This window comes from Limulus polyphemus, unplaced genomic scaffold, assembly GCF_000517525.1.
Source record: "Limulus polyphemus unplaced genomic scaffold, Limulus_polyphemus-2.1.2 Scaffold139, whole genome shotgun sequence".
Lineage (NCBI taxonomy): Eukaryota > Metazoa > Arthropoda > Merostomata > Xiphosura > Limulidae > Limulus > Limulus polyphemus.
This window is the reverse complement of record NW_013665749.1, coordinates 586,331-597,395: the sequence shown is the minus strand read 5'-3', so window position 1 is coordinate 597,395 and position 11,065 is coordinate 586,331. Positions and strand designations below refer to the sequence as shown.

Below are 11,065 nucleotides of genomic sequence, written 5' to 3'. Positions count from 1 at the left end.
ACAGTAATAGATTAACAGGTTTCTATACATTTACAAGTGTGTGTGTGTGTGTGTGTATATATTATAGCTTTATTATACATGCAGTTAACAAAGTGTAATATTACTGTTGTAATAAAGCTTTAAAATTAGCTCCGATTCTGATCCGTGTGGATTCACCCAAGAATTGAATATTTTATCTACAGTAATAGGTTAACAGGTTTCTATACATTTACAAGTGTGTGTGTGTGTATATATTATAGCTTTATTATACATGCAGTTAACAAAGTGTAATATTACTGTTGTAATAAAGCTTTAAAATTAGCTCTGATTCTGATCCGTGTGGATTCACCCAAGAATTGAATATTTTATCTACAGTAATAGGTTAACAGGTTTCTATACATTTACAAGTGTGTGTGTGTGTATATATTATAGCTTTATTATACATGCAGTTAACAAAGTGTAATATTACTGTTGTAATAAAGCTTTAAAATTAGCTCTGACTGTAATATTTAATATAAATATTCTGTCTTGTGTAGTTCAATATTAATATTGCACTTTTTTTTTTTTGAGTACTATATTCAAAATTTTGATGTACTAGATAAAAACAGTCATGGAAAAAAATTAAAGCAGGAAATTACAATTCTTAAACATTTACAGTAATAGTATTGTTTTTTTCCAAATAAGTTTTGGGATTAGAGGTTGAAATCTTCAGCAGTAACCATTTACTAAGGTATTACTTGATATTTAGAGGAAGAGGAGTGGATTTAAAAAATAATATGAACTGTAGAAAAACTTAAAAATTATTTCTTCTTTTGAGGTGTTGACTTCCAGTTCTCCAACAAATTGTCCTCTGAATCATTATTTGTCAATGTCAAAATAATAACATTACCCTTATTTTGTTGGGTGCCTATTTAAAAGAGAATGTTTTGCAGAAATAGAAGCTAACGGGTTATTTTTATTATGCTTTTTTTACATTTTGACCTACAAACTGTGTGTTGTATGTAGGACAGTCTAAATTTGTAGAAACATCGAAACCTCTTTGTCGGTTTAAATTTCTACTTAATCATGCTTGATTTAATTTGTAAAATATTTCAACAACACTTACAAATAGCATAATATCTGTTTGTCTCCTATTATTTATATATATATATATATAACATAAATGTGGCAATGCTTTTCAATACATAGTAGTGACAGCAACATCTGACAAATTACAGATATGTATAGTTGTGACACAGTGTGCTGGTACATAATTAATAGTGTGACAGATTAAGTATAACCCATATGTATGTATTTTCTATAACCATCATCGTGAAATGAGCATTGGAATTAAATATTGGTCCTGTGATGGAATATTGTTGAAAGTGCTATATTTCTTTAGGATTTTAAGTTTACTTATAACAATAAGCTAAAATATACATTGATTTGCTGTGGACCATTTCTGTTTGAAACCTGGTTAATTGAAGTAGCCTTAGATGATTATGAACCGGTTTAAATAAATTCATTAGTGAAACGATATTCAATTCTTTGTGGTTACAACATCTTATTCTGTGAAAGGTTTCAAGTGAGATTTTAGTGTTTTAACTTGGAATGTTTGTACCTTCAGATTTACTTTGTATTTCCAAGTATTGTAATAATTTATCTATTGATAAAACACAATTCTGAAAAAAAAAACGTTTTTACAAACAACATGTGTTCCGTAAGTAAGGTATGCTTTATTCTTTTATATCAATTTCATTAATAATATTGGTTATTATGTTTAATATATCTATTTTTGGTATCATATTTTTATTTATAGACTATTTTGCAATGTTGGCTAAACCTTGTGAGATATTATTGGGTTTATGGCTGAAATTATAGCTAACTGTAAAGGTACCTTACTGATGAAACAATACATTCTAATCTTTATTAGTAAGAATGTAAGGACTATATATTGAATTAGTTATACTCATTACGGGGTTGTTTTTTTAGTTATGATCTAAATAGGTAGTTTACTGTGATCAGAAGTTAATATTAATTATAAATGTAAAAACATATTGATGTTATCACACATTCAAAGGTGTTCTCTTGTGTAAATGTAGACAGTATAATTTTTAACAAGTCAAATTTTTTAATGCTTATCTGAATATTTCAAGGCATATTCTTGTGTTAACTACAAAAATGTTGAGCAATTCTTGCTTTTTTTTCATGTGGTTCTTGTTATAAACACATTATTTTCTATTATTATATCTAACCACTAGCTTCAACAGTATTTTTAGCTGTAACAATGAATCTTTATTGATAGTGTAGTTAAACTCCTAAATGTCTTATTTTCAAAACCTACTGTTGAGTTATTTTAGTATGCAAGCACTCATTTACATTTAAATTTGCCCTAGTTTCCTTATTATGATTTTGTTACTGCATGCAAAGTGGATTTAATTAACATATTTTAATATAAAAACAAGTATTGGTAGCCAGCTGACAAGGAGTGGGAGCATATCAATTATTATCCAAAATTATGACCTTCTGTATTGTACTGCAAAGCTGAAATTTATTTCTAAAAGTCACTTATGTTTCAAACTGCAATATTTTGAGCATATACATGAAATCTTTTGTTAAAAGTTATTTTGATTATAATTCTTTCAGTTTTAAAGAACGAGAATATCTTTGCATTAGCACAAAGTTTATAAAAAGTTGAGGATGACTTTCTGAAAGTTGTTCTTTTTTATTTACATTTTGAAGAAGTTTATGGATAATTTATGTTTGGATTTTGTGGCAGGTAAGTAAAGTTGTGCTGGTACAAAAGCCTTATATGACATTGCTATTATCATTAAAGCTTAAAGTATAATGTAGCACATGTTTAATCACTGACTGTCAGTTATGGAAGTGCTCTTGTCTATTATCCAGGAATCATCAAATCCCTTTGATGGAGAAGGAACCAAAAATAAGAATTTTTAAAAGATTGTTTAATAAGAAATAGTAAATAACAAAAAAAAAAATCCATGGAATAACTGAAAAGATTCACACGTTTCAACTTAATTGATTTGTATGTAATATTTATGTTAGCTGTATACACCTGTAAAACACAATTCCAATTTTGGATATTCTTTTAATAATTCTGGGATGAACATTCCACTAGTATGTAATTTAAAACTTATAAATTTTGTTTTATATAATATACATACTAGTAGAACATGAATTAAAGTTTTTTTGTGTATTTACAACACACACAAATGCGATGAAGTTTGAAAAGTTAAGTTTATTTACAATATAAAAAGTTAAGCGTGAATGAAATTTATAGGGCACACATAATAATAAGATATAATTTAGAAATAAAATATTATTCTAATCTAGCATAGCTTACCAATGAAAATATTTTGTTTTCAAGAACTTATGATGTTTACTGTAGAAGCAACCAAGCATTTTGCCCTGGATAAAGGTTGAAAAACAAATGGTTAAAAATATTCATTTATTACACTATTTTAAACTATTAAAATATAAACTATTTAAACTATTCCCAAATTTTACTTATATTTACACTTGAATTCTTCTTTTTCATCCTTTTCTGTTTATAGTCATTAGGTAAACGTAAATATTTTTTTTTCTTTTAACTTTTTTAAATCTCTGTGTGACAAATTTCCTTTTACCACTCTTAAACTTAATTGAGTATTTTTTCTCAAACTTCTTTTTTTTTACATCTTTTTTTACACACAGAAATATTAATGAAAAGTGTTTTTTCCACATATCACTGTTTTGCTATTCAAAGGTTTCCTTTAAAGCATTGTAATTAATATCACCCTGATAAGAATATTGGAGAATGAAAATTTCCCTCAGGCTTGTCTATTCATCACAGTGTATGTGAACATAACCTTTTCCCAACTTGTGGGTGTGGCTCACACTTTTGGTAGTAATTATTCTTAATTTGCTGTCTATAAGCAGGTTCTTCATATCCTGAATAAAATGATCAAAGTATTATGAATTTAAATATGTGATTATAGACTGGTCCACAAAAAAAAAATCTAAGCATTTTAAGTCAAACCTAAATCTTCATTCCATTATCATATAATGAACTGTATAGATTAAATAAAACCTGGTTTATTTATATTGACAAGATAAGTATATACAGAGAAAAAAAAGTCTTCAGAGTAAATAAGTATTCAAATAGTAATGAATAATGGAATGATAGAAACTATTTTATAATATATATTTCTTTAATGTTTAAAAAGAAGAGCATCTGTGTTAAACCAAATAATCCGTAAGACTTTTAGAATCCTCATTTAAAACAACAATGAAATAGATCTTAACATATCCACACCAGATCAGAACCATGTTTGTAATTGGAGCTAAAATTTGTAATCTGAAATGGGTTTGGTTTGTCAGTGATGCCTAAATAAAATATAAAACTAATACAACCATGTTTGTAATTGGAGCTAAAATTTGTAATCTGAAATGGGTTTGGTTTGTCAGTGATGCCTAAATAAAATATAAAACTAATACAACCATGTTTGTAATTGGAGCTAAAATTTGTAATCTGAAATGGGTTTGGTTTGTCAGTGATGCCTAAATAAAATATAAAACTAATACAACCATGTTTGTAATTGGAGCTAAAATTTGTAATCTGAAATGGGTTTGGTTTGTCAGTGATGCCTAAATAAAATATAAAACTAATACAACATCCATAACGATCAAATTTAGTAGGCCTTACAACTATACATATAATTGTTTTTTGCGTATTTCGTTTTCTCAACTTTTATTATTTCAGTAGTATATATAGAGTTATGGTATTTCAAGCCACGGTCTATATGGAAGGACTATCGAAGTCATTCTGAAAACTTTCTTGTAAACAACATTTTCAATATTAGCACCTTCAGGGACATAAATTTTTAACTCTAAAACAAAAAGAACAACAACAAAAAAAAACGATTTAAGTGCAACCCCGACAGACTAACATCCATTTTTTTCATATTACACTATTATAGAATATCAACCACATCGTACAAGTTATATTCAGTGCCGACCAGGGTTCATCAGGCTGGCTGGGATACGACAGACGTACTTTTTTATGCGGTATTTATATAATCAGTTGTAATGGACAACGACCAGTATGGTGTGAACTAAGATTTGGTTAACAGTTCAAAATTATGTCCGACGACAAACGGCCTAAAGCTTTGCCATAAAAAAAATGATGTGGCGTCTAACTACTGTATTATGTGTTGTTTTTTTTGAAGTGAGGTCATAAAAGAGAATTTTATTAGGTACTTTATCTTTAAAATGGAACATCAAACTTGGGATACATTTTCAAGATAATTATTAGTTATATTTAACTTCTCGAAAAATCGACGATAAACGTTTTAAAAACTACACGTTCCCAATTAACACGTGTCATTTAAAAGCGCAATTGGGTCTCTGTTTTTTTTTTCTACATCGGGTTTTATTTCTTAATTTAGGTATTGTCTACTTTTTAAAGTTAATATTATGAGATAATTTCTAATATTTTGTAAATATTTATGTAATATTCGATAACCATTCCAAGTTTAAGTAAAATTTGCACGTTTTGTAAAGATAATATTCAGCAGAGTAATTTAGCGGTGATTAGTAGTAACAGACGAGACCCCACAAACATAAAAGCCGTCCACGTAACCTAGGCAACAGTGTGTGCCGTACGCAATATAATGAAGGGTCTCCACCTAGAAAAGTGAAAAAGGGAGGGGTGGTGGATAGCCTTAAAACGTGCAATGGAAGGTACGCTGCAGGTTTATTGTCAAGATGCACGGTCGTCAGAAAGAGCAAGACCAGACGTGGCGACATGCACAGTACTAACTTGGTCAGTCTCTAGGGTGGTTTTAATATGACGTACTCAACCTCGGTATACACAAGAAAGTAACTAGAGATTGGTAAAATATGTTTAAATTCGATTTTGACCCTAAAGTGTATTGAAACCAATCTCTAACTGCTTCGAATATATGGAGAAATATTTACTTCAGCAATGTTGTTTAAACAAAGCTTCATTACTTCAAGTGCAGTTTTCAAATACACATGCACATAAAGATCAGTCATGATGCTTGCATTTGATTATAATGTTGAAATGAAAGCAAACTATATAATTCTAAGTTTAGTAAGGAAATATTACCTTTTGTTTAGAGACAAAACATTATTTTATGCCTATAAGCACGAAGGACCACATTGTACAGGTGATTGCGATGATGTTTTCAGTCATTTTAATATATGCATAGATGTAAGATTGTTTTAGTTGTTAATATTAATAGTTAAGGTACAGTAGCAGTGCAGTTTTGCCTAAAGTAATAAGTCTTCCGGACATGTTTTGCTGTAGCTCAAAATACTGTACACTGTAAAATAGATGAAAAATCACACACAAAATATGCTTACTCTTTGTGGAGCTAGTCCATACAAAATGTGTTCCTGCACTGCCAACCCATACACTTGCGCGCGCAACACATTAGAGGCTTCTCGTGGGTGCTGCGTATAGGAACTACGTGATCTTTTTCAATCAATGGTGTTATCAGGAGAGAGTAAATATAGCCTCTTTCTGAAGCTTTCTAACAGCTGTATGCGAGTGATTTTTACCTCATCTCTAGTGCGACCAGAGGGTAGTAACTAACTTAGCTATGAGCTTTTAGTTGTCGTGTGTTGTGCAGTTTAGTGCGCCATTTGTAGGCCTTACATACTTACACATGTGTGCGTACGATTGTTGTGTTCGAGTGGTACAACAACTTTATATATATATATATATATATATATATATATTATGTATGCTGGTGCAAAATTATGTGGCTTATATAAAAAAAAATCATCATTTCAATACAAGCTGATTTACAGAGCTGTTTCTGCAGTGTAATATCCATGAACAGAATAAATATATTGTTGCTCGCTTGTGGTTATTTGTAACCCGTAAACTATGTTTATACTTATAAGCTTTTTTTCGTTGTGTTGTTACATTTTTGTTTGCTGGTTTGTCGTTTTGCACAAAGTTATACTTTGGGCTGTCTGTGCTGTGCCCACCACGGGTATGGAAACCCGGGTTTTAGCGTTATAAGCCCAATTTTATAATAAATAAAGACTTACCGCTGAGTCACCGGAGGAGGGGGCGTGTTGTTATATAAATAATTATGTTTCCAAGCATGTGGAAAATTAAATGAAATAGGTTTCTTGTTTTGGTTAAGCTACAAACATGTTGGCCGGGCGTGACTAGCGGTTTGCGTGTCGACTGTGAATCTGAGTCTTTTATTTCAAAAGATCGCCCTCCGCACTGTGGGATTGTGATGCGTTATTAAAGTAACGGGCAAATCCCATTATTCAATTCGAGTAGTCCAAAATTTGGCGGTGAGTGTTGTTGAATAACAGCTGCCTTCTGTTTAGTCTATCAATTCAAAATTAGACTGCTAACGCAGATAGCTCCTGAGTAGTTTTGTACTAATATCCGAAACAAAACAAACGTTATGTACGTACTACGTAATAGGTTTGGGGCTATTTAATTTTATGATACATTATCAGCTTTGTAAATAGTATTTTTCTCACTGTCTTGCATTGTTACTAAATTGTATTGTATTGTTTGTGTGTGCAATACAGATACTTTATTTCATTATTATACATTGTTCTACACATTTTACTGCTTCTTCACTAGCACTCCGTACGATACTATTACTACATTCCCTGTGTGATTTTTCGAATCGAAAGAGCTTAGATTATAATAACTCAAACCTTAATCTTCTTTTACGGGATGGAAAACTTAATCAGCCGATGTTAATCCTTCCTAGTTATAATCACACTCGGTGATCTTCGGAGAACTTTGTCTTCGTGTGTTAAACAACACACGTTAGTCGTTGCAGGTGTGATTTTCCATTAGCTCCAACTCGTATCCTGCAGTTCTGTATCTGTTTGCGTAATTTTAGAATTCTAAGAAATATTAATACCCCGTATAGCAACCAAGGAGAAAAGCATTTTGTAATCGAACTAATACAATATTAGCATTATATAAAGGCGAGAGAAATTTGTTAGAAGTAATATCTGTTTCCAAAACAGCGAACAAAGCTTTCATTCAATCTGTTTGATTTTAAAATTGGTTAATTCTTTTAGATTTTCCCTTACGGTAACCTGTGTTTACGTATACTTGCTATTACAGTTTGTTCATAGAATAACTTGGGCATGCACAAGTCTTTGTATGATAGTGTTTTAAAAAAGAATTTCCATTACGTGTACATAGTGTAATCGGGTTCAAATTAATCTTGTTTCACTCTTGATGGTTTTTTTTTTTGTAGCTATATTTTGAAACATGATTTCCAAAAAGCAATCGTAAGAACTGCAAGGAGTTAGCTTCACAAAATTAATAATGTAACAGTTTACGGCAGTCAAAGTTTAATGATTGTCTCCGTTTACAGAAGAGTTTATAAAGGGAATTGAAGCCTAAAATTTGCTTGACCAGTTACTTTCAATGTTCGTGCAACCATGAATGATATTAATAATCAAGATTATTGTGTTATAGTTGTTCTAAAAAAGAAAGAAATGTGGAGAATTCAATCGAGGTATATTCACTTAAAAAGTTCATATTCTGTCCTATCAAAAAATAATGCTTTAGAAAGTATGATTAAGAAATTTATGGTTTAAAAAGTTAATATATATATATATATGGTTGATTAATTGCTCTGTTATGTTCAAGAAAACCCTGTATTTAGGAAAAACGAAAAGGTTTACTCCAGGATTTGACAGATGAAAGAAAATATTGCTATTTCAGGATTTTCATTGAAATTTGTAGCAAGATGCTTTCCACTTTACAGTTATGTTTTATTTTTAATTTATTTTATGAAAAAAATTGCATATTTTCTGTTATGTTATATAAATTATATATTTTTAAATAAATAAGATTTTCCATACTTAATGTAATGGATATTTTCTCTCACTTTTACCATTACCTTATAGTTGTCACAGAGTTACTGCTATGTTTTTTGATAGTCCTAGGAGGGGGGCAATAAAAATCAGTCTAATGCAAGAGTAACAGGAAAATACTGAGGAGACTCGGGGAAGACACGACGAAAACGTAAAGCTTACATGTCAGACACCTCAGTGCAACTAACATATTACACAAACAATGCACGTGGGTGCAGCACTCAATTTATGAGTTGTGCATGTTATATAAAATTGATTATATAATCAAACACATAATTTTGAGTAGTCCAGTATTCTTACTTTTATTAAACACACTTGACCCAGTCTTGCTTTATTCGTCCTTTGCCTGCATATTATTACTAGGCTATATCCGTGAAGTGAGAGGCATGGTTATTCTAGTTTGAACCATTTAAAAGGCATTCTTGGCAACTGTTTCGGAAACGTAAAAATATTGTTTTTCATGTCACTCTGAGCGCGGTAGTTTTAATTGAATGACTTGATTTGGTTTGTCAGCTATATTTCTTTCCCTTTCACTCACGTGACACTTCTGTATGTTCATCATGCGGTTGTTTTCAGGCGGGCATGGGACCTTCGAGGGCGGCGCCGACATGACGGAGAAACAGGAAGACGAGACGGAAGATAAGAACGACTACGGGACAGAGGAGCATACCCACAACCCTGACGAGCTACTGCCCCCTGTCGCAAAACTAGAGAAATATGCCAACAGCGATATAATTTTCAACAGGTTTGGTTTTCTTTTTTTTTTTAATCCAACTTTACTCTCTAAGGGGTTGTCGTCACGAAGGAATTTTATAATAACTGTTAGCAACAAGAACATTTATTCATATTGATAATTGCAACAGTGATAGAACCTAAATAATGAAAAATAAATTATTAATCAAAACTAAATTATAGCGCAAAAGAAATAAACGATTTAATTAGAATTTAAAAATTCCATTTAGTTCATTCAGGATGTTTCTGAGAAAGCCGTTCATTTAAAACAGAACTAGAGTAAAAAAGATACCAATGGTACATACGTGTCTTAATATGTTGCTCACTGTTCTGAGTTAAAACATATTTTTTAAAGTCTTGAAGTTTTGTCTTCTTTATATGTATGGATATTACTCTCATAGGAAAAAAAAAAGATAGTAAGGCTTTGCATCCTTGGCTTAAAAATGCTGGTAAAAGCCACGCGTTTGTCTAATACAATGAATGGTTTGTCTGACTTTGGTCATTAATTTTAGAGAATTGTTTTATAAGTTGCATTCTTATAGATTTCTTGTAAATATTTTGAACCAAGTTCATAATCATTACTTCTATACTTTTAATAAAAGAAAAACGTTGGTGTAAATTGTTGGAACAATAAGAAACAAAGAATATAATGATTATGAATTTACAACTAATATATGTAGCCAAATAAAAAAATAGACAAGCTATAATGTAAATTTGTAACAATATTTTCAAGACTTGCCATGTTCTTGGATTTGGAAAATGTGGTGTCATGTTTCTGTATTTTGAGATTGTTTGTAGATGAAAATAACACACGTTTATTGGTCTCCTAACAAAACACTTTAAAAAAAAATATATAAGATCAATAAAAGACTGTTTATAATAACATGGTGTAGCACCAAAATGAATTTTAGAAGCCAGTTTCCAGAGTATTGTTTGTCAGTTTATGCTAATAAAAATGCATTAATTACGTTTGAACATGTTTTGTTTTGAGTTTCGAGGAGGCTTGCTGTGTAATTTTCTAAAATTTTGGTTACAACTTCAATGTTTTGTTGAATTCTGAGAACATGGGTGACTAATTAAAACTCGGAGTATTAACACTGTCGGAAATAGTTTTTAATTTTCAAAGAACTTTCAGAGAGGGCATATCTTATGACTAAAAATTCGAATATATGTGGTTAGATACGAACGGGAATTGAGTACAATACTACAACTCTATGTATTTTGTCGAATTTCGACAAGTTCTATTAGTATTACAACATATTCTTCTTTGCTTCCACTCATAATATAATTCGAAGGTGCAATACGAAAGCATATCAAGTAGTTATTAAAGGATTTGGTTAATAATAAACAACAGTAACCAATATTTAATATCAAACGCCTTTATTTACCAGACCCACAGTAAAGAATTGGAAATTTCTCCTGGACTCAATTCCCTGAAGGTGTTTGTGTGTGTGTGTGGGGGGGGGGGGGGGGG

At 30.7% G+C, this 11,065-nt stretch overlaps 1 protein-coding gene across 1 annotated transcript in view; it reads left to right on the top strand.

Annotated features, from left to right (window-relative positions):
- Window positions 1-11,065, top strand: part of LOC106474473 (serine/threonine-protein phosphatase 4 regulatory subunit 1-like) — a 207,692-nt gene that overhangs the window by 22,528 nt on the left and 174,099 nt on the right. The window contains exon 3 of the mRNA XM_022379717.1: window positions 9,436-9,604. Within this exon, the coding sequence (XP_022235425.1) occupies window positions 9,436-9,604 (169 nt within the window). The remainder of the gene's footprint in view (window positions 1-9,435; window positions 9,605-11,065) is intronic.